Source organism: Myotis daubentonii, chromosome 8 (genome assembly GCF_963259705.1).
Source record: "Myotis daubentonii chromosome 8, mMyoDau2.1, whole genome shotgun sequence".
Taxonomy (NCBI): Eukaryota; Metazoa; Chordata; class Mammalia; order Chiroptera; family Vespertilionidae; genus Myotis; species Myotis daubentonii.
In genome coordinates this window covers 52,467,202-52,491,218 of record NC_081847.1, presented here as the reverse complement: position 1 = coordinate 52,491,218, position 24,017 = coordinate 52,467,202, and the positions used below count along the sequence as shown (strand labels likewise).

Below are 24,017 nucleotides of genomic sequence, written 5' to 3'. Positions count from 1 at the left end.
TTCATTCACAGCCCCACACTCCTACATACTCACACCTGTGTGTCTGAGCCCCCTGGTGTGCTACTACTTCCTGAAATTCAGGTCTAAAAGTCAACTCAACACCGGCTGCTACGATGACTTCCTACCAACTTGCTCATTTCCAAAACAAGGAGAGTCCCCAGTCCTGTTCATTTGTTAACCCAAATTATCTTGGGTTCCTCCTGTGCACACCATATCCAATCTGTTACCAAGGTCCGGTGAGGTGTTTTTTAAAATTGTCTCTTCAGTTCAGCCCCTCCCATCATTCCTGCCCAGCTGGTCTTTCTCTGCCCGGTGCACCTTTAAGGTGCTGCCAGGAATGTTTCCTCTTTCCTGTCCCACTGGGTTCCCACAGGGTGCAGATTATTAGTGTCCACATTGTCACATGAGAAAACAGACTAAAGTGGCTGAATAACAGACGATTTCCCAGGAGGGACTCTCTGATTCTCAGTCGTGTGCCCTATCCCAGCCTGTCTGTATTGATGGAACAGGAGAAGGAAGCAGACTAGCTGTCACATTTAGCCATCACACAACCCTAGGGGCTTGTGGGAGGGTTTGCTGTGCTTACTTTAGAGGTAAGGACGCCAAGACTTGGAGGGTAAGGGGCCTACACAGACTGTATGAGCCAGACTGGGATACAGGCCTCGCAATGCCAGTGCTGGTCTTCCATCCCAGACCCGGCAGGCAGGCCCCATGGATTAGGTACTGTTGCCCTCCCAGGAGCCTCAGCACCTGATCAGTAGGCTCTTACCCTCCCTCTCCTCCCCGCTGCTGCACCTGCCTCCAAATTCCACTTTCCACAGCTGCAGTCCCTAAATCTCTTGGCTTGTGAGTCACAAGCCCTCTGAATCCTGTCTGTAGAAAGATGCACAATTCACAGGCTCACAGTGGGGGCTTCATGAACCCCACACCCTGTCCCAGAACTTCCCAGAGGCAGGCAAGCATCCTGGGAGAACTCTGTGCTCTCACACAGCTTTGTCTCTGTCCTTCCCAGATCCCAGGGTGGCTTCTTCCCAGCAGGCCACCAGGGTTTGCAGATACCTCCACCGTGAAGTAGCTGTTCCCTCGAGTTCCGTAAATGAGTGCTGGCCTCCTCTGGCTCAGCCACAGGTTATCAGAAATCACAATGTAGTCCACGCTGGAAAAGAACCTGTCCTTCTCTTTCTTGACAAGTTCCTCCAGGGCCACCGAGCCGGCTTCTTCCATCCCTTCAATGATCACCTTGATGTTCACGGGGAGATCCTGAGTGAACAAGTCAAAAGTTGGACAAACCAATCTGTCAAAAACCACACAGTCACCCACTCACCTTGTAAGACCCAGGGATAGCGTGTATTTAACATAAGTACAGTAATTATCACATGTGTTCAATATGTGAATTATTCACATTCCCAACATCTCTGTTACAGCAAAGAAGTTTCAACTAAGGTTGTGAAGGAGAGTTCAAGGTAATGCCCAGTGTACACATTCCAGCGTGACCCACCAATTTAATGTTGGTGAAGGATCTGGGGAAGGAATTCCTAAAAGCAGCGACATCCACACCACAGAGCTCTGCGGGGCTGCCCCAGACAGAGGCGCTTTCTTCCTTCTTCCCAGAAGGAACTTTTCAAGAAAGGTTACGCCGTTACAAATCTCCTTTCTGAACTCATAACTCTGAGCCTGATAAACGAGAACTCTTTCCTTTGAAAGATTGGCTAATATTTAAGCCCTAGGATAATTTTTATTTCGAGTGTCTGTTATTTTTCAACTATGAGTTCAATCTGCCTTTTAACTTATTCAAAGGCTTTGATCATGCAGCAGAATGGAACATGAGTTTTTTTCCAGTTAATATTAGGGCTCGGAATCACTCCTTTAAAATTTTTACAATGTGCCCTTCCCCCATTTGGTTTTGATCTTATTGTATCTCTATAATTTATAACTTCCTATCTCTGAGAGCCACATGAAGAGGAGAGGTCAAAGTCTCTTCCCGGAGCAGAAGACACATGTAGGAGACTCTAAAAGTGATTATATGCAGACAAACGGCAGCACATACATACTAATTAGCTCTAATGAGCAGGACCGACTGGCCAGAGATGAACAAAGGCAGGATGAGCAGAGGATTATGTATTAGAAAATGTGACCTTCCGCCATTCTGTTGGTTAATGTGGGGATAATGATTTGTTCAAATGTATCATGTGTGTACATTTCTATGTGTCTTAGGAAGTCAAGCTGCAGTTCTGAAATCTTAATATTCAAAAGCTCTGTATTAACACATGACTGAGAAGTAGTTGGAAAGCCTAAGATTTTCTGGCAAAAGGTGATGAATAAAATCCAAGCCAATGGCTACTAAGTGTTGGAGGCTGGGGCTTTGGTCTCTGCTCTGTCCCTTAGCACCCAAGGGACCTGCACAAGCTATTCCACCTCCAGGCAGCTCACTTGTCTCCCTGTGCGGTATGGGCACGGACAGCCGATCTGGCTCTGGGTGAGACGGTCCAGTGAGGTGACACACGGTTAGTGATCTGCACACGATACAGGAAAAACGGGGTGAGAGGGCGGAGGGCAGGAGGGCACCAGGAAAGAAGCCAGCACTCATAGGGCCCAGCACTCATAGGCACTGGAGTCCCTTGACTGTTACTTTGTTTAGTCATCTCAATGCCCCGAGAGAGAAGTGGCCATTCCTACCTCACAGATGAGGAAAAAAGAGGCATAGAGAGTATTAACTGGCTTATGTGCTGTTTATAATTATGTAAGCTTCAGAGTAGAAATTTAAAAGCAAAGCAGATTTTGGCCTTTATATAGGAATTTTCATATAAATATTGCTTCCCTCCTCTTAAGAAAGAAGAGGGGGGGGGGACAAAGGGGGGGAGAGAAGGAGAAAGGAAGGAGACAGAAGAAGAAAGTCCAGGGAGAGAATTCTAGACAGAGAGGAAGAGAGGGGAGAAACCAAGGCCACATTAAACTTTCAGGCTGACCAATGTGAGTGTCAAGAATCACAAGGCAATGTTTCAGTGGTCGAAGGACCTACCAGGAACCTATCCTGACTCAAACTCCCTTTCTTAGTGAGGTACAGCAGCTGAGTCCAGAGCAGTCACATGCCCTCTCCCCTTCTGCTTATGTCTGGGAGAAAAGAAACTCACAAAAGAGAAGCCCAATGAAATCTCCTCCAGGGGAAGGATTTGGGAGCAAGGGGCGCCATCAAAGATCTAAGCCTTGGGCCTGGACTGGGACGGCTCCCGGGCCTGAGCACTGCTTCCCTGCTTCTTCCTAAAAGAGGCTGGATGGAGGCCAGCATGCAGGAACCCTGACCTTGAAGCTCCTTCTTCAATTTCCAGTGAACAGAGGTGCTTGATCCAGGGAAGTCATGCGAAGGAGAAGGTGGCTGGCTACGTATCCTTAAGGTTAGCCCCATAAAGTCCTCGGAGGGAGCCAAGGGCCAACACCCTCGTTTTTACAGGACAGGATCTGAGGCCCAGAGAGGCCAGGTCTCCTGCCCAGGGCCACACAGATCGACTCCTCTGTTTGGAGCCTAAGCGCATTCATCAGAAGAAGGGAGGGTGGTGTGAGATGAGACCACCCTTGTGAGAACATCAGGTGGGACAGTAAAAGACTCAAACCTGGGCCACCAACATATCCTCTGATGGCCCTAGAGAGGCAGCCCCCTACCTTTCCAGTACCTGTATGGCACACCTATGAAAACTACATTTCACAAGAATGGAGAGGCCTAAAGATTCAAATAGGATGTCACATGCCAGGGATCTCTATCTTGATCATTGATAAAATAGCTGATATGTTGTTTTAAAGTGTATGTTTGTCCCTATTAATAAAATCAAACTTTGTGATAAGAAGGAGGAGGAGATAAAAAATATAAGTTAAAGTAAGATAAAGGTGAAAAAGGCATGTCCCAGTGAGAGTAACTTAGCCACAGGCTCATCATAATTTTTGTTATGTGTTTGTTTTTTCCATTTGGTCAGCAGCACAGGCTCAAGGTACCATGTTTGCCCCAGACCAGCTGGGCAGCTTTGAGCAAGTTCCTTGACCGTCCCAAGCTCCACTCTCCTCATCTATAAAATGAGTGTGATTATCAGAGTACAGCCCTATGAAGACTGTTGGGAAGAGGAAAGGACAAAATTCAGGTGAAAGCTTGCAGCACAGTGAGGGACTCAAAGCATACTGCCTGGGCCATCATCATCATCATCATCGCCGCCATCGTCATCATCATTGTCACTGTCACTATCACCGTCATTGTCAGTCATCATCATCGAGCTCCCTCCCCAACACCACTGGCTACCTACTTCCTCCAGGGCTCGGAATGCGCTCATAGCATTAATCCACGCCAAAACAGGACCTTTGTTGTCTGTTGCTCCTCGTCCGTAAAGTTTTCCTTGAAAAATGGGAGAAGAATTTTCAGAAAAGCATGGGTACCTCTGCCAAGTTGAGTGAGTTAAAAACAAACGTTGTTTTATGGGTAATTGCTTGAACAGGGCTTTCTGCTTCCAAGAACAAATCTTGCACTGAAATCGCAAAGTATGATTTCTTATGTATAGACAGTATGGCCACAAGCTAGACAGAAATGTAAGCTCACTTAAAATATACTGATCCATTATGAGGTATTTTATCCAAATTCATGGAAAAGGGCCTGAGGATTTGTTACAGATGGTCATGTAATACAGCCTCTCATTCTGAGATTTTACAACTAGCAAAAGAATGGAAAAGGGTATCTGTAGCTCCATTAACCTTTCTTCTTCTTTTCTTTAAAAAGAAATTACAGTTGGTAATTTTAAAAAGAAAACGTTTGGCCAAGACACTGTTTTCCTCGCAGCCCAAGGACTCCAGCCTGGGGCACTCATTCACCCATGGGCACAAAGGTTCGAAGTTTCTTTCCCAAATGAAAGAAAATTGGCCACATTGGACCAACTTGTAGACTATGAGAGTGGCATTTAGTTCATTCTTAACAACGGTTAGACCTGGAGCCAGGGATGGGAGGCCTGTCCTAAATCCTTAACCCTGTGAGCATCCCTTATCTACAGCGGCACCAGCTCTGCGCACCAGCACGTCACTAACCATCCACTTCCGTCAGCGTGTAAGGGTCTGTGAGCCACCCATCGGCCTGTGTGGCCGGCTGCACGTCCAGGTGGCCGTAGAAGCACACGGTGGGTTTCCCTGGCTCATTCCCCAGCTCAGCCAGGATGACAGGAGGTATTGGGAGAGTTTGGCCATCAGGCAGCTGCAGGAGGACAATGGGTCACAGTTTTAAATAAATGCTGTTTCGTTTTTCCCAACAATTCAAAGACATGATGTTAGGAGTCCTGCTTCTACCTCTGGGTCCTGGCAGAGCCCATACAATTTTCTGATCACCCTTTATCCAGCTCTAACATGGTACCACAAGACACTTTTAATTAAAACATGAAGCATAATTAAAGCAAAGCACTTTCTCAGAAATACATTGGTAAACAGGAAACTTAGTTGAGCATGCTCTTCAATAGGAACTCAGACTCAACTACCTTGAATTGGGGTCGGAAACAAACCGTTGGGAGACTTTCAATGCTAAGCCAGGCAGCACTGGGCGCTAAGATTTAAAATCGCCATTTGTGACTGAGGGGCAGTAACAGGCAGTGATTCCGATGAGAGGCTGGAGCCTCAGAAAGATGCCTCAGAGCTTGGGGAAGTTTGCAGCTTGCGTGCAGGGTGTGAACAGCATGGGGGCCTTTCCAGAATGAGTTGCCTTTTCGTTCACCACCTTGTGTTCCCTCCCAACCCCACCCAAGTTCTGACATGATGAGAAATCAACATGGCAACCTCATTTGGGACAGGGAGGAATTCATCTTTACTGGGTTACTATGGGTGTTTGTATTGAGGATCTAGCCACCACCACAGGAGGGCGTGGCCAATGCACAGGGAAGTGACAGCTCATGGGGGAGGGAGGGACCGCCAACACCTGCTGAGAGCCCAAGTCCTTGAGGTCCACGCTGGCCCCCAGGCGCCGGAGCTCCTCTGCAGCCAGGGCCATCATCCTGAAGAGCTCTTGTCGGAGGCGGGGCACAGGTTGAACGGAGTCACTCTCAATGGCCACCCATTCCTTCAGCCTCTGTGAAGACAGGCCACAGGGTGGTTAGCATGACATAGCACAGGAGGCACAGAATCCCCAAAGTCCTTCATTTGACCTTGATATTCAAAAGTCACTGGCCAAGCTGAAGGTGTAATCAGGAACATAGAAGCCAGAGCTGTCTGGGTCAGAAGAATGGGACAGGGCAGGTTGGGTGGAAAGCTGTTCACCCAAACACCAGGCCTGTGCCCCTGTGGGTTCACCAGGGTTGTTAAGAAGGGCAGATCCTGACCCACCCTTTCTGGTTTTTAGCACTGAGAGGGCTGGCCGGCCATGCCCCCACCAGGACTGGCTTCCCACAATGCCCTGAAGGCCTCTGGACCTCACAGAGCACCCAACTTGATCCCCTGGTGGCTTCAGCAGGCTGCAGGGCTCCTTGGCACCGTCCTTAGCACTTAGGTTTTGTGGTCAGCCCTGCCTGCTCCTCCAGGACCCTCAGGGCGGCAGGCAGCCGTAGCTCCTAACCCTGGTCTGCCCATCAGAGTTGGACTTGGAGAATATTCCGTATACTTTCTCAGCCTCAGCTTTTTCGTCTCAGGTTACGGTGACTATGAGGTTGCGATACAATGGGAAATATATTTTTTTGTCTTTATCTCACCTGTTGGCCAGAGCTTCTGAAACTTTCACAACTTCCTAAGCAATGGAGGTGCCAGGGTCATCTTCAGTTCTAATATTTACTCTCGGCCTCAGGTTCCTAACACAGAGCTCCTAACTCCCTTGGAATTTCCTGGGCAAGAGCAGCATATTTTGTTGTAATGGGGCGACTATGGGTGGCTCCCAGTGGGGAGGGGTCACCAGAAAGTCTGAGCTGTGATGAGAGGTCTCGAACTTTCAGCTCCAGCCCCCCATGTCTGGAGGGAAGAGGGCTGACACCCAGTTAATACTCATCATGCCATGTGATGAGGCCCCCCTAACATCCTGATTGCTCGTGGTGGGGAAACCCACTCACCTGGGCTCAGAAGTGAACGAAGTAGCGGAAGAAAACATGCTTTCCCTTCAGGGAGGACTCAGGGAGAGATGGTGCCTGGAGACTTAGCTCGATGCTGGCCCCAGGGGTGCTCAGGGAAGGCCAGCCAGCATGGAGTTACAATAATAATCAGGTGCATCCCAGTGTTGGCACGTGAGGGGCTTATCCCGGGACAGCAGTCTCACCAGACACTACTTGTGTCTTAGTGACTAACCCTGGACTCCCCAGTTTATTCCAGTTGGATCTTATTCTGGCTGTAGCACCCCAATCCACACACACCCCTCCCCCCCACACACGCACTAATTCCGACCTGCATGGGAACCCCAACTTGGGTTTTGAAAATGCAGTTGGCCCTAATCGGTTTGGCTCAGTGGATAGAGCATCAGCCTGCGGACTCAAGGGTCCCAGGTTTGATTCCAGTCAAGGGCATATATACCTTGGTTGCAGGCACATCCCCAGTAGGGAGTGTGCAGGAGGCAGCTGATCAATGTTTCTCTGTCATTGATGTTTCTAACTCTCTATCCCTCTCCCTTCTTCTCTGAAAGAAAACAATAAAATATATTTTTTTAAAAAAAGAAAGAAAATGCAGTGGGCAGCAGGGTAAGTTAATACTCCCATGTGAGGCAGGGTCCGTGAAGGTCAGGCTTAGGAAAGCGGCTGGACTCTCAGCATTGTGCTTTAGCACCAAACACAGAGGTTTCACATCTAAGCACCAATAAGGGTCCTCACATTGACTGGTTGATCAAATAACCACACACTGAACACGTGTGCGGACATAACATGGACACGCAGGGCGCAGAGTTGGCGAAAGCTCAGGGAGTTGGGGCCGCGGTGGAGGCCTGGCCTGAGCGGGACAGAGAAGTGAGGAAGGAGAGGGACTTGCAGGGAAGACTGAGTCCAGCCCTTTCCTGCTTCCCTCCCAGGCCTCCTTCCCATCTCCCGCCTCCACGTGATGAGATAGGAAGAAAGCAGAGGGTTGCCAAGGAGAAGAAGGTAAGTGTGTATCACATGGACTACAAAACAACAGCTCTGACACTGAACTTGGCAGAACTCTGGACTGATAGCTGCTGCAGCCGGGAGGTGTTACTCTGGGCTGGTGTCCTTGGGAGGTGAGTTTCAGCCAGGAGAGGGCCTCAGCAAGGGGACCACGGCCACCTGAGGATGGTTCCCAGTACACGTGAGCTCAACATTTGCCACGACTCCAAGACAGCCCCCTAGAGCAGTGGTTCTCAACCTTCCTAATGCCGAGACCCTTTAAAACAGTTCCTCATGTTGTGGTGACCCCCAACCATAAAATTATTTTCGTTGCTACTTCATAACTGTAATTTTGCTACTGTCATGAATCGTAATGTAAATATCTGATATGCAGGATGTGTTTTCCGATGGTCGCGACCCACAGGTTGAGAACCGCTGCCCTAGAACAAGTGTGCTGGAAAGGAACAGACACCCCTTTCCAGAGGAATGGTTGGGAGAGGTCTCTTCCCTCAATCCAACAAATAGTCATGACTTTAATTCAATGAAGAATCACAGGCATTTTAAATGGAATTAAGTTGTCAGGCAAAAATCCCCACATCTCCCAGCAAACCACCATTCACCCGGACACCAAAAGGGATCTCATGCAAGTATCCCGCCTGTAGTTTCTCCAACCTGCACAAATTCATCCTGATGGAGATCCATGTACCGGAAGACCTTCTCGACCAGCCCGGCGTGGGGTGAGGATGGAGAGGACATGCCTCCCAAAAGCAGCAGCAGAAGAACAAGGAGAGCTGACGCCTGTGGGCAGGCACAGGGGAGGAAGCAAAGTAAGTACCAGGGTTTGGACTTTCGACCTTGCAAACACTTCAAGGAAGTCTGTTCTCCGACACAGCTGCGTGCAGTCACTCAGGCTAAAATAGCACCAGGTAGTAGAACAGGAAATCTACGTTGTGCTCCGTTTCCCCAAGCGCTTCCTTTTCAGTGCTAAAGGATTGTGATCAGACAGAAAGCAAGCTGACAAGCTTGTCTGGAAGCAGCTTTCCTCAGTCTGTTCCTGTGATCGTCTTTCCCGTTGGCTGACTTCCCCTTACGTCAAACCACACACATCTGGTGTGAAGGGCAATGTTTCTAAGAGAGAGAAGTGTGACGTAATTTTTAAAATAACAAAATTTATATGTGTGATTAGCCTCTCTATTAGAAAGAATATTTTGTAAGGACTGCCTAGAATCCCGGGCAGCGTGCAGGTTTCCTCCATCAGCTCCTGAGGCTAGAGCACTTTAAAAAGAAACATAAAAGCACAGTGTGATATGTAACATGGAAGAACTAAAGATAATTTAGACATTCCCCGCCTGGGGCCCCCTGGTCCACGGCTCGCTCCCCTTTCCTCCCACCTCTCTGGCCCCTGCTTCCCTCCCTGATGGCCCCTTTCCTCCCCGGCCCATAAATGTGAGGCTTGTCCATGACCCCAATCTTTGCCCTCCGCTTCCCCCTCCTCCCCACACCCTCTTCCTACTCATCCCTCCACCCGGTGGTAGCTCCGAGCTGGGTGCAGAGCAGAAAACCAGAGGGCAGGACTTCCAGGCTCAGAACTAACTCATCATCTTCTTCCAAACCAACTCTTCCTTGTGGATTTTTGCACATTTTGAAGCTAGACTTTATTTTTTAGAGCCACTTTAGGTTTAGGCAGCTTCCTTTCTAGGCCTCCAGCCCTGGGCACCAACAGAGCCAAGGTGAAGATGTGTGTCTAGACTATAAAGAATTATACAGTCAATAATATAAAACAAATTTGAATAGACAGTTCTCCAAAGAAAATCTACAAATGATCAACTAAGTACATGAAAAGATGGTCAACATCATTAGTCACCAGGGAAATGCAAATCAAATAATGAGACACCACTTCATACCTGCTCCCCTACTCCTATGGTTAAAATAAAAAAGTCAGGTAACAACAAGTGTTGGCAAGGATGTGGAGCAATTGGAACCCTCGTACACTGCTGGTGGGAATGCAAGATGGTGCAAATGCTTTGGAAAACAGTCTGGCAGTCCTCAAATGATTAAATATATGACCTAGCAGTTCCTCTTAGATATGTTTTTAAGGAAGATGAGAACATGTGTCCACACAAAAACTCAACAGGGATGTTTACAGCAGCATTATTCATAATGGCTGCAACCCAAGTGTTCATCAGTGGATGAATGGATAAACAAAATGTGATATATACATAAGACAGAATATTACTCAGCCATGAAAATAAATGAATCACTAATACATGCTACAACATGCATGAACCATGAAAACATTATGCTGAGTAAAAGAACCCATCATAAAAGACTACATATGGTATCAGTCCATTTATATGAAATGTCCAAAATAGTTTAATCCGGAGAGACAGAAGTAGATTGGTGGTGGCCTAGGGCTGGCAGAATTGAGGGGAGTGACTGATGATAATGATTAGGGGGATCCTTTGTGGGATGATGGAAGTCCTTAAGTTCATTTTGGCAACGTTTGTGCAAGTCTGAATATACTAAAAAACATTGAATTGCACACTTTAAATTGGTAAGTTGTAAGTTCCGTGAATTACATTGCAATATGGTCATTATAAAAATAATAACCATAAATATGAACACTTGTTCAAAAGTACAAATATAGGATTGAATATGAAAAAATGTCTCGAAAGGAAGCTAAGAAGTGGGTAAATTCCAGGTAAAAGTGAACGCTGCTCATGCATAAGCGGGTTGAGAATTTGGTCCAAAAGATGGCGCCAATGAGCCGCCCCTGAGCATCCTTGGCCTCATTCTGATCTGAAGAGGCTAGATCCAGCTAAGCTCTCGGGGTTAGGGTTAGGGGCTGCAAAAAAATCAGGAGGAAAGGACTCTTGAAGCTCTGGCTGCCTGGGAGAGGCTCTTTGCAATGGCGGAAGCTATTTTTGTAGGCAATCCGTATAAATTAGTATATGAGCTGCTACTTTTATTTTTCATGCATTCAATTTCCACTGAAAAAATGATTTGGTGCTCCTCTCCAATGAAAACTAAAATGGGGCAATTTGAAGAAAAGGAACCCACAAGAAAAGAAGGAAAACAGCAACTTTAAGGAGAAACAATGGTTCGCATTTCAGCGGGAGCCCCCCACCCCCACCCCAACAGGAAGGGCACAGGCAGGGCCCAGCTTCCTGAAGGATTGTCCCTGGTGGTGGGTCCTCACACAGGGTCTGCAGGACTGCACTTCCCCACAGTGCCCGCAGAGTGGACTGAGCACCTGTGTCCCTTTGCCGCAGAGATGGGCTGTGGACACTGATCCTGCCTGTGAGATCCTGGGTGGGTCCCCGCATTGCATACATGCCCACTTCCCCAGTCTCCCACACCCCTTTCTCTTTCTGTTTCTTTTCTTGGGTTACAGTCACACGTGACTTAGAATTACTGGTAATTGCACAGCAGCAAACTGGAGACTGAGAAGGGTTATTCCTGGCAGAGGTGCTGGAGGAAAGGAAGGCGAAGGGGGCAGGGAGAGATGGAGGCCCGGTCCTAGTGTTATCTTGGCGGAGAAGGTAACCCAGCCCAGCTAGAGAAGCCCACATTTGGGACTCTCACAGAGGACCCCCCCTCCCCCGTTCCCCCAATAAGATTCTGTTAATTCCAACTCACTGCTCTTAGATTTGTAACAAAAGCCCTAAGTGCCCCTGCACTAAGCCTTATTTTTAAATACTATAACTTTTAAGACTTTCTGAAGGCGTGTCCACATCCTCTGTGGTGGACCCACCCCCACCCCGTCCTTCTCCCAGTCAATTCAGCTTCAAACCCAAATGCCTCCCCTCCCACAGGCCTGGCCTCGGGGTCTCCTCCTCTCCTAGCTCTCACCAACAACCAGGACAGTTAGATGGTCTGTGTGCTTAGCTGACGGTGGCCTCGACATTGTCACGGGCTGCCTGAGCCAATGACACTTAGGACACTTCTATCTCCTGCCCTGAAACCAACAGGCATCCGACAAGAGGCTGGGTAGGGTGTGCTGTCAATAAAGCCCCTCCCGCACCATTTGCTGCTGAGCAGAATAAAGAATCCAAATGAAAGCCTTCCTGCCTCCCCTCACTGAGCCTCGGCTAGGCCGGTTCCCTGTTCCTCCCGTACACTGTAGCCAAACCCTTTTCCGCCTCTGAGAAACTTTGTGCTGGGTCAACTTGGATGCCAAGACCCCACTTACCAAGTCACCTAGAGTCCCATGGGATTGCTTTATGAAGGTGCTCTGCCCGGGACTGAGCTGATGGGTTTGTTATAATGCAGGAAACATGCATTATTGGTTTATCTCACAATGCTGGGATTAAAAATAAAACCCGAACCTCCCCTCCCCCCAACAGCCTTTCTGGATTCTGTTAATTCCCCCGCAGAGCTGGGCTGAGCCAAGCATTCCTGAGCAGATGAAATCTGGCAGCCAGTCTTGAAGAGGGAGTGGTCAAGGCGTGGCTTTTGGAGGGCAGTCTGGACAGTTTCCAGCAACAGAATTCCCCAGAAAGTCCCAAGTGCTAGGAGTTTCTCCACCATCCTCTAGTCAGGGTCTGACCGGCAGTCTGACCCAAAAGAAGAGCTTAGCTCAGGCTCACTCCTAAACCCAAGGTAAAGCCCACCCCACAGGTGCAGATGGCTGGAGACAGACATCATCGGATAAAGAGGTGCAGGAGGAGTCCCGCACAGTCCTGGGTGCAGGTGGGGCTCGGAATCAAGCTCAGCTCGCACTGGCCGCTGGCTTGGTGTCCCCTGGCCTGGAGCTTCAGGCTGGACACAGGCACAGAGCACTGCCCTGTGCAGCAGGAGTCCAGAGGTCATGCATGCACAGCATCCGGCCCTTCGAGGACCCTGCTTGGAAGGTGCGCCATCCTAGGGGCAGCCAGCTAGTCTGAGGACCATGCCCCGACTGCACAGGTGCAGGCCAGTAGAAAGCAGCAATGTCAGCACGTGTCACCTAGAAAGGACTCTTGAGATCCTTTTGCTTTCCTCCAGACTGGCCAGTGATCTGGGCTTCCCCAGACTCTGCCCTGGCTCTGCACCACCTCCGGAGCCTATTGTCATCTGCAAACATGACAATCCTAACCAAAAAAGAATTAAGTGATGCCCAGCCGGTGTGGCTCAATGGTTGAGTGTCAACCTATGAACCAGGAGGTCATGGTTAGATTCCTGGTCAGGGCCCATGCCTGGATTGTGGGCTGTATTCCCAGTGAGGGCCATGCAGATGGCAGCTCAATGATTCTCTCTCATCATTGATGTTTCTATTTCTCTCTCCCTATCCCTTCTTCTCTGAAATCAATAAAAATATATTTTTTAAAAAGAGTTGAAGTATGGTAGCAATCATCTCAGGTAGAAACTATAGTTTAACTCTAACCCTGTTGTTTGGCTTAACAATAGAAAAGTTATTTTGATTTTCTGGATTGTATAAATCATCCCATTCGATTGAATGACTATCCCATTGATTGTTATCTAACTGGTTTTAGAAAGCACATTTTTCCTTCACCTTGGAAGGACAGCACAGTTATCCCAAGGTCAGAGGGCTCTAGACCCAAAACTGTAATTTAGATAACATGCCTAAATTTAACCCAGGTTACCCAAGGGCTCTAGATAATGTGTTTATAACATGCTGTTTCTGCTTCTGTAAACTGCTTTTTGCAAACTAGGTTCCTCATTCCAGACCCGAAGGCTCTAGATAATGTATTTCTGTCAATTCAGTGACCCCGAGACCAAAAACTTTAACTAACATGCTGCTTCTGCTTCTGTAAACTGCTTTTTTGCAAACCAGGTTCCTCATTCCAAACCTTAGGGTGTAACCAATACCTTTGTGATTTTTTGCCTATATAACCCTGGAGCTGGGACCATCTGGTTACTATGAGATTTGGGAAAGCAAAATGGCCCCTCATAGTCCCAGATTGCAATAAATGTGACTCTTTAATTCGACTTCTTGAGGCATCCTTCTGTGATTTGCAGGGTACATTACAACAGAGTCTCTTTAAAAAAACAACAACACCTAACCATCCTTTAAAAAAAAAAGTGACATGGCCAGAGGTGCCTGTTGCTTCTCCCACAGGCGGGTCTCTAACTGCGGTGAAGTCACATAGAGAGGTGTCACCACTGAGCTGAACCCTGAGCTCCTCCAAGGCCTGTGTTGTCTTTGGCTCTGAGCCTGGGGATGGGCACACTCTTCCCTTTTGAGGGGTGAGAGGTGTGAACCCCAAACCATAAATGGGGTGCAGACCCTGGAGTCAAGACCCAGGGCCAGCTCAAGGTCTTCTAACCATGCTTGGGCCACAGACACTGCCTTTGCTTCCTTCTTTTAAATCTCATTTGTGTGATTTGGGTGTAAAAGTGTTAGCAGGATAAACCTAAGATGCCTGCAGGGGTGGCTGAGTGACCTTGGGGACAACAGGTAAAATCAGGTGGCAAAACAACAGAGAGGCCATGGAGAGTGGGGGGAGGGGCAAGGCAACGGGAACTGAGCGGCAGAGGACCTGGAGACATGGGACAGAGGAGGGGTGGCAGGGAGAGGACAGTCAGAGAGGAATTGGTGGGCAGAGTTCTGCGGGCTGGTCCAGCTCCCTCCCACCTTCTGGTGGTGGCCGGTGGTCCTTGGTGCTCCCTGGCCCGGAGCTGCATTGCTGAGGTCTGTGCCCCGGTTCACCCGGCCTACTCCTGTGTGTGTCCCTGTGTCCTCTCTTCTTCTTAGAAGGTCACCACCAGTTTCTGGATTATGGAGTACTCCAATCCAGTACAACCTCATTTTAACTAATTACATCTGCAAAGACGCTGCTTGCAAGTCAGCTCAGGTTCCGAGGCTCCACGTGGACATGTATTTTGGGGGCATCATTCCCCCAGCACAACCTGCTCTTTATTTCCTTGTCGTTACTAATATTCTATTATTTGTTCACTTAATATTCTCTGCCTCACTCACTTGAACTTAAGCTGGATCATGGCTAGGCCGTGTTCTCCATATTCCCACATCCTGAGAGTTGCCTTCCCAGTGGTCGACAAACTGCGGCTCGCGAGCCACATGCGGCTCTTTGGCCCCTTGAGTGTGGCCACGAAGTTTCAATCGCACTGTATGTGCACACCCGCATGTGGTATTTTGTGGAAGAGCCACACTCAAGGGGCCGCAGTTTGCCGACCACTGTCCTAGACTAAAACCCCAATTGGTGTTTGCTAAGTGCACAGTCTTGGTGGAGACACCAGGAGTAGCTAATGTTCACCAGTGAAATGCCTTCTATTTCAACATTGTGCAGAAAATGCAAAATGTGTTGACGAACAAAACTATCTAAGCTGTAAACATGAATAAGAGGAAAAAAAACACCCCAAAATTTAACTGAGTCAGATGATTCTTCCTCCTAGCAGTCTCAGGAGGCTCCAGCTTCCTGACAACACCACTGGGGCTTTGTTCATTGTCCTGCCTGCCTGGAGTCCTTGCTTCTCTCCACCACCCAAAGCCTCCCAGCCCCCAAGTCCTTCATCAGCAAAGCCCAGCAGCCTCTCTGCACCCCGCTCCCCAATCCCACACATTCCGTGGCTAGCTGTTCACTACCCTCTTCCCTATTTTCTTATTCCTTGATGCTCTCCGCTTCGTCACAATGGGTCTGACTGATATACTCAGTGTCAGCACCCATTTTCATTTGTGTTTATTCTGTGAAATTCTTAGTCATTCTCTCTTCTGATGTCACTTCTCCACCATTTCACTTTTTTCTTTTTGTAGACCTCCTACTATAGTTGGAATCTTTTGATCTATCATGCATCCTTCCATTCTCTGATCTTTTCTGTCCATTTTTTCTCTGCTTTCTGGCTAAATTCCTCAGTCATGTTTTCCAGCTGATTCATTCTCTTTTTGATTGTGGCTGGTCTAGAATGCACATGAACTACTGAGTTTCTCAATAATGATTTTTCATTTTCAGGATTTCTAATTGGTTGTGTCCCATGTCCACCTATTCTCCACTCACATCTGCCTGCCTCTTCTCTATGGTCTTAGTCCTTCATTTATCCCGTGAAGGTTGTAAACATATTTCATTCACATCCATTTAAACATGTTCTACTATTTGCATTTCAGTGGCAGTAAACTCACTTCCCAATTAACATTGTGAGCTTTCTTATTTCTAGTCTGATATTATTAGTCTAACGTATACTTTTACAAGTAACTTGCAGGCTCTGCCTGAACACCAGTTGTATTCTCCGCCGCTCGGTCATTATTTCTGTGGAGAAATGCTGTGGGCGCCCAGCTGTCACCTGCAGGGAGACCCAGCCGGTCCTGGTTCCGGCGGTGGTGCCGGCTCCGCTGCCCTCTGTGCTGGGTCCCTGTGACCCTGTGCAGCCTCATTTCTAGATGTTTCTGCCCCGCCCCCATCCCACTCACCATTGAATGTTTTTGTTTTGCTTTTGTCCAGTAGAGATATTTATTACGTTTTTGAGTCTATGTCTTTTTAATTAGACATTTAAAATATGTGTACTTGTGCTGATGGAAGTGGATGGGAGGTTTAAGAGTGAACTCCTGAGCGTTGATCTGAAGTCCCTGCAGTGACCTCCCTTCTGGGAGGCAAAGTCCCCGGCTGGGCTGGAGCCAGCTGCAGTGTACAAGCTCGGGTGTGTGTGTGTGTGTGTGTGTGTGTGTGTGTGTGTGTGTGTCCACACACTTTCCCCAAATGAGGGGAAGCAGGATTGCTTAAAGAGGAGAAAATCTCCCTTGAAAGTTTGTGTGTCCTGCCAGTATACCTTAGCAGGCATAGAGGCCCAGGTCCCAGAAATCCTCAGGCTCCAGGACCAGGACATAGGACTGATGGATAACTGCGGCCCAGCAGGGTGAGCTCAGGGTCCGGACCCAGGTGCGAGGCGGGCAGGGGCGCTAGGCGCCGGCAGCGCACCTGCAGGGCAGAGTGTGCTGTGAGGGAACAGGATGCCCCAGGCAAACTGAAGGCTGATCCCTATTAGAATAGGGGCTCCTGGCCATGCAGGGTTCCCCCCTCCCACAATCTTCAGAAGCTCCAGCTCTGCTCATCCCTCCCTTCTCTTCTCCTTTTTCAAATCCCTAATCCCTCTAGATGTTCTGGATCCCACTCTTTGGGGGTCTATGGGGACAGTCCCCCAGCTTCCTGTGCTGCTGCTGGGAGCTGCATGTGCTCCCTGTCAGTGCCATGCCTCCCAAAAGGCACCTCTGTCCCAACCAAAGAGCTTCTGAATGGGGTGGATTGTAACTGCCTGAAAGAGCGATTGAGAGGGTGGACACTGAGGCATTGTGGGCCAGCAGGGAGAGGTGCTTGGGGACAGAGGTGCTGGCATCCTGGTGTGTAGGGGTGACCTATATCCTGTGCACAGGACTAAGGCAGGAGTAGAGTAGGGTGTTCTTACGGTCTTGCTCCAGCATTTCCCTGACCTGCCTCCAAATGAAGATACCCCACTTATAGTCTGGGTGCCCAGACAGGGTCAGAGGACTGAGGCTGGACACATACCATCTCGTGTCTACCGGTGACATCTCCAGGAGCCCCCTCCTCGCACCAGTCAATCACCCAAACAATGATTATGTTTCATAAAATATGTCTGCTTAAAATTAGTTTCAAAATATTTTTGGTAACTTGAAACCTTAAAATTATACTCAGTTAAGTTAAATGATGGATATTCGATAAATATTCAGATCATTTCTAGGTAAGATAAAATACTGAAACATTAATTTCTAAACACAAGTTTATCTACTTTTGGCTTCTCATTACAGAGACTAAATGTGTTCTTTGGCCATATCGAAAACTCCAGTGCACCACTATTGGATCTCAGCCCTCTCACTGTCTGTGAGGTGGTGTGCTCTGCCTGTAAACTAGACTAGGTCCTGGAGTCTTCGAGCTTCCTCCAATGTCTGGCTACAACTCTCCACACTAATGTTACCAATCTTCTCTTGCCCCTTTTCCTGAAGCCCACACTGAAGCTGGGCAACTGGATATAAACTCCAGAGGCTTCACTGCAATGGGTCACGGAGGGACAACAGTACACGGAGGCCCTCAGCAGTCACATTTGGTGCCCGCTGCTGTGAGGGCCACTCTGGACATTCACTGGTCCACCCATGACATCCCAGAGTCATTGTACCCACAAACCAGGAAATTCATCAAAATCACCCTCACACCATTGTCTAAAGATGCTTCAAGCCCAACACCTAGAAATATTTGTTTTAAATTGATGGATTTGTTGTTCTACTCATTTATGCTGTTCTATTCATTTGTTGTTCTATTCATTGGTTGATTCTTGTATGTGCCCTGACCAGGACCAAACCAACAACCTTGGTGTATCAGGATGACATTCTAACCAACTGAACTACCTGGTAAGGGCTAGAAATCTTGACCGACTATCCTCTAGACTAAAAAATGGAGTCTGAGGTTTGTTCTAATCATTAATGTTTATTTTTGCTTCCCTGGGAATGCTTCTTATTAAATGAAGCACAGGGAAATTAGTGGTCGCTCAGGGCTGGGGGCAGGGATGAAGAGCTAAGGGCACAGGGTTCCTTTCTGAGATGAAAATATCCTAAAATCAACCATGGTGATGGTTGCACACATCTGTGAATGGGGTAAAAGTGATGCAATCATAAACTTAAAATGCAGATTCCTTGGCCCCATCCCAAACTAATGTTTGGGATTGGGGTGGGGGAGCAGAGTTCAGGGTTTAGTGAGAAAGGCACCAATTGTACCTGCATGCATACTATTCTCTCACCCTTTGTATTCAGCAGCTAGGGGTTCTGCCACGGTTTTACTAATAATATTGCTTTCTGTGTGAAGAAAAATGGAGCACAGACAAGTGTGCTGTGGTAGGTCCCAGTGCACTAGAGAAGCTGTCTGGGCCTCGAGTCCACACTGGCTGCCACCATCCACCTAGCATGACTGTGTCCCAGCACTAGGAAACCACTTGAAAAGAATGCCACGTGTTTATAAGAACAGGTAGCCACCCAGAGCACACCGTAAACCACCTCTACACGGCTCCTTTCCCAGAAGAGACAGGGGCACCTGAGAGCACTTCTAAGCAGCAGCAGCTCATGGACCTCATGCAGCACCTGCTCTGTTTGCCTGGCTCCTGCGTGTTACCCCCACTCTTTGGGCAAATACATGTCCAGCACTCTGGTTCCTGCTCTCCAAACACCTGAGGGCTCACTCACCATTCTTCCCAGTTTGGGGTCCATTGGGCAGGATTTCCGAAGCCTCTCGCAGTTCCCTTGGACCTCAATGAAGAGCGGAAGAGGAAACCTCACCACGGCCCTCAGCAGTCACATTATATACCGCGTTACAAATGCTTGTCTGTGCTCCACCATCTGCCTCAAAGAAAGACAAGGCTGGGATAGTGGGCCATTCACACTGGAAAACAAAGATGCTTCAGAGGCGATCAGCCAATCTGGGGGAGGAGAAACAATGAGTCTCATATGCACAGGCATGCAATGAGGTAGTGGCCTGGAAGTCATCTGATGTTACCACAGGCCATCGGGGCCACTCAGGCTATGCATCACAACCCAGAAGCATCACTGCGCATGTGTGCAGGTGTCACCCTAAGAGTGAGTGGGTGCACGGGCCCAGGCCAGCACAGCTGAGATAGAGGTGATGTGAATGATCACTGTTACCTTGAGCAGTTGGCAGAGCTCTGCTAGCAGCTAGGTCGGGGTTACTGGCCATGTGTTGGGTTGCTCAGGCTGCCACAAGTGGGGCAGAAACCCTCTGTCTCACATTCTGGAGGCCAAAAGTCCAAAACCAGGGTGTCCTCAGGGCCTGTTCCTCTGAGGCCAGTGAGGGAGAGCCAGTCCCTGGCCTCCTTCCTGGCTCCTGGCAGTCACTGGCAATCCTGGGTTTGCTGTCTTCAAATACATCCCTGATTCCTGCCTTCATTTCACATGGCATCTCCCTATGAGCATATCTCTGTGCAAAACTCACCCTTTCACAAGGACACCAGGCATCCTGGAGTTGGGCCCAGGCTACTCAGAATGGCTTCATTATGACTACATCTGCAAAGACCTATTTCCAAATCATCAGTCTGAGGTGGTGAGAGATAGAACTTCAACATACAAATTTGGGGGGATATAATTCAACCCCAACAGGCTGTGAACTTCCAAATCCCCTAGCCTTTTATGATTTAACCAAGGAAGCAAGACATTTCCACAAGAACTAAAGGTTCGCTCCCAGGATAGTCTAAGAGTGTAAAAAAGTCCTTTGCTGCTACAAGCAGTAACACAGGAAGGTTGAGATGGCAAAGGCTCCTATGAACTGGAATCCCTCATGACCAATTCCCCCGAGAGCTGGCACAGTTGGACAAAAAGGCAAAAAGACGACAGTTAATTGGCTACAGCTGCCTGGAAGCTCTAGTCTATTTGACTGGCTGCCAAATGCCTGTGGATATGTGCACCTTCTGAGACCAGAGACCAAAGACAAGATCAAAACCAAGCTCTTCGAACAGAACGAGACAAATGGCACAGACAAGAAAACCAGACCATTCCAGGGGGAACGGGACCAGCAGAAAATAAGACTATTCAAACCTTTACCGGAACCATGTTTGCTCAGGAAACTACTTTCACAAATTTTCTCCTGCTAATCCAAATTTAGAAAGAGGGGGAGAAAAGATTCCTACCCCTCTCGCTCCACGGACCCCACTTTTGGGGATTCCAGGGGTGCTGACACAGGAAGAACTCTTATTCACCATGTGCCGACCTATGTCAGATGCCCAGGGTCTCATCCGACAGTCCCAAAGTGACAGAAAAATTAATTTTCCTTTTACCCTTCTAAGTTCTTTGGGCTGGACTAAATGAGCATATTTATTAGGTATGTCTGATGCCTCCTAAGAATGAGACCTGAGGATAAACCAGGCAGTTCAGGCTTGTGTGCCCTCTAGAGCTAAGGAGAAGAGGAGGGGTGGGTTTGGAAATTCCAGGGGCAGGAAAGTAATTCACAAGGAGATGGAAGAGAAAACTTTGGTAAGTAAATGTTTGCTGGGCCATCTTGAACAAGGGAACAGAGAGAGGACTTTGGTCAAGGGCTTGCCAGGTTCCTTCCTATCACACCTAGTTCATAGTGAACTGTAGTTGCCCATGATGCTAGCTCCCTTCCTGTCTAAATCTTATAGTCAGGTAGGGGGAAGGTCAAAGGCAATTAGGGGGAAGGTAAAGGTTCTTCCTGTGTCTTTTATTACTTGAAGATAAACCAGCTTAAAGTAACCAAGATTTCAAAAAAGGCCTATTTCAGACTAATACTGCCTCCCTCACCACTCACGGTGTTCCCCAAAGCCTCAGGTGGACGCAGATGTTACAATTTTCTCTGAAAAGTGATAAATGAAGTCCCATGAGTCCTTCCTTCAGCTAATGCTATCTACTGTTTATTTTTTCTCAGTTTTCCTTGGGACAAATGTCATAGTATCATCCTGGTGTAACAGACTTAAAGGTTGACTCCCTAATATCTGTCTTTCTCCTGCAGAGCGATAGGAATGTCAGCCAGGCCCATTGCCCACTTCTGGGAGCACTTTTTGAGTAAGATGCCAAAAGAAGAAACATCAGTTCATTCTGGATTGCCTCCTCCTGGTCTCTGGGTGGGACTACAGTGGGGTTGCAGGGTGCGGAGCAGAGGTCATGGGCCATGACACTGAGGGCAGGAGCACCCACTCCAGCCCCGGCCTGGCTGTGAGGCCGTGTAGCAGAGAAATGGGGGAAGCTCTGGTTGGTTCGGGCACTGTAGCCTAGCCATATCCTCACTAGTTAACACATTGTGATTTAAGGATCCTCACATGCCTATCATCACCTTTCTGACCCAGACACCAACAAGAGCAGATGAACTTCTTCCTCTTAGGTCCGAAACCTCCTCTCAGCCCATCCTCTCCTCAGCCCAGCAGTTCTGTCTTTTTCTAAATAACAGGCAGCTGTATCTTTGTCAATGGCCAGCTCCTGGTGGAGTAACAGGGAAGCAATCCTGGACAACTTTGGGATAGACAATCCCAGGAAGGCCTCCGCTGTGCACAGCACTTTGCTGATGAGCACCATCTCCCAGGATAAGCCTCCTTGAGGACCAGAAGGACGGCTGGTTAGGAAGATGAGAATGCAAAACATAGGCTTCAAGACACCATGGAGGTGACTCCAGGACAGAGAAGGACCCGGGAGTGAAGGTGTCAGAGAGGGCATGGGGGCCAAAACAATGAGTTTAAAAAAAAAATATATATATATATATATATATATATATATATACACACACACACATATATACACTAGGGGCCCGGTGCACGAAATTCGTGCACTAGGTGTGTCGGGGGGAGAGTGTCCCTCAGCCCAGCCTGCCCCCTCTCACATACTGGGAGCCATCAGGCGTTGACCCCCATCACCCTCCAATCGCAGGATCGGCCCCTTGTCCAGGCCGGACGCCTCTGGCCTAGGCATCCGGCCCGGGCAGCGGGGACCTGCAGTGGCAGCGGGGGGCGCCGCGATTGCACGGGCTCCGCCCCTGCCCCTGCAGGATGCCTCTGGCTGAGGTGTCTGGCCCAGGCAGCGGGGACCCACAGCTGCAGTGGCCCCGGGATCGTGGGCTTCGCTTTAGGCCCAGGCAAGGGGCCCCTAGCTCCTGGGACTGCCAGCTTCAACTGTGCCCAGCTCCCATCGCTGGCTCCACCCCTACTTCCTGCTATCACTGGCCAGGGCGGAAAAGGCACCTGATTCTCCGATCATGGCTGGGGGGCAGGGCAAAGGTGGCCCCAGGGCCACCTTTGCCCTGCCCCCCAGCTCTTAGCTACCCCCTGGGTTTCCGATCACTGTCACTGGCAGGGGGCTTCTTCCTGCTTTCCCTTTCGCCTCCCTGCATTGCGCCTACATATGCAAATTAACCGCCATCTTGTTGACAGTTAACTGCCAATCTTAGTTGGCAGTTAATTTGCATATAGCCCTGATTAGCCAATGAAAAGGGTATCGTCGTACGCCAATTACCATTTTTCTCTTTTATTAGTGTTGATATATATATATATATCCTATCTAATAGACAAACATGGTAATTAACCATAACTTCACTACTCTTCCCATTGGCTAATCAGCGAGATATGCAAATTAACTGCCAACCAAGATGGCGGCCAGCAGCCAGGCAGCTGAAGCGAACAGGAGGCTTGCTTGCTCCAGTGATGGAGGAAGCCAAGGTTCCCCACCTGCCACTGCCGGCCTCTGAGTTGCACTCTAAGAAACAATGTTGCAATTATAGAAGCTAAAGAAAACCCAGAAACCTGCTTTCAGCCAGCCGGGCCTCAGAGCTGGAGCTGAAACAGTGTTTCTATTATAGAAGCCAAACAAACCCAGATACCTGCTTTCAGCAGGCAAGGTCTCAGAGCTGGAGCCGAGCTTCAGAGCTAAAGCCAGCTCTCAGTTCCAGTGACAGCCATAGAAGGTAAATAAATCCCAGAATAAAAAAGAAAAGCAGAAAAAAAGGAGAGGGTGGGAGCTTCAGTCACCCACCAGCCTGAAAACGGCCCTCAGCCCCTCACCCAGACTGGCCAGGCACCCCAGTAGGGACCCCCACCCTGAAGGGGTTGTGACCAGCTCAAACAGCCATCATCCCCTCATCCAGGCTGGCCAGGCACCCAAGTGGGACCCCCACCCTGATCCGGGACACCCTTCAGGGTAAACCAGTCGGCCCCCGCCCGTGCACCAGGCCTCTATCCTATATAGTAAAAGGGTAATATACAAACTGACCCTAACAGCAGAAGGACTGGGAATGACTGGTCCCTATGACACACACTGACCACCAGGGGGCAGATGCTCAATGCAGGAGCTGCCCTCTGGTGGTCAGGGCGCTCTCACATGGGAGGAGCTCTGCTCAGCCACAAGCCAGGCTTATGGCTTCCAGTACAGCAGTGGTGGTGGGAGCCTCTCCTGCCTCCTCAGCAGCGCTAAGGATGTCCGACTGCAGCTTAGGCCTGCTCCCCGCTGGCAAGTGGACATCCCCCAAGGGCTGCCGGGCTGCTAGAGGGATGTCTGATTGCCATTTTAGGCCCAAT

At 48.9% G+C, this 24,017-nt stretch overlaps 1 protein-coding gene across 2 annotated transcripts in view; it reads right to left on the bottom strand.

Moving 5' to 3' along the window:
• Positions 1 to 20,779, bottom strand: part of CNDP1 (carnosine dipeptidase 1) — a 31,309-nt gene extending 10,530 nt beyond the window's left edge. The window contains exons 1-6 of one of the 2 annotated variants that reach the window (XM_059706372.1): positions 19,177 to 20,779; positions 8,712 to 8,837; positions 5,930 to 6,079; positions 5,056 to 5,218; positions 4,287 to 4,375; positions 1,060 to 1,260 (exon numbers count right to left, since the gene is read on the bottom strand). In XM_059706372.1, the coding sequence (XP_059562355.1) occupies positions 1,060 to 1,260; positions 4,287 to 4,375; positions 5,056 to 5,218; positions 5,930 to 6,079; positions 8,712 to 8,837; positions 19,177 to 19,200 (753 nt within the window). In that variant the 5' untranslated portion in view covers positions 19,201 to 20,779. Of the gene's footprint in view, positions 1 to 1,059; positions 1,261 to 4,286; positions 4,376 to 5,055; positions 5,219 to 5,929; positions 6,080 to 8,711; positions 8,838 to 12,231; positions 12,369 to 19,176 lie in introns of those variants that run through there. The other variant, XM_059706373.1, reaches the window with a different exon arrangement.
• Between the last annotated feature and the right edge of the window lie 3,238 nt (positions 20,780 to 24,017).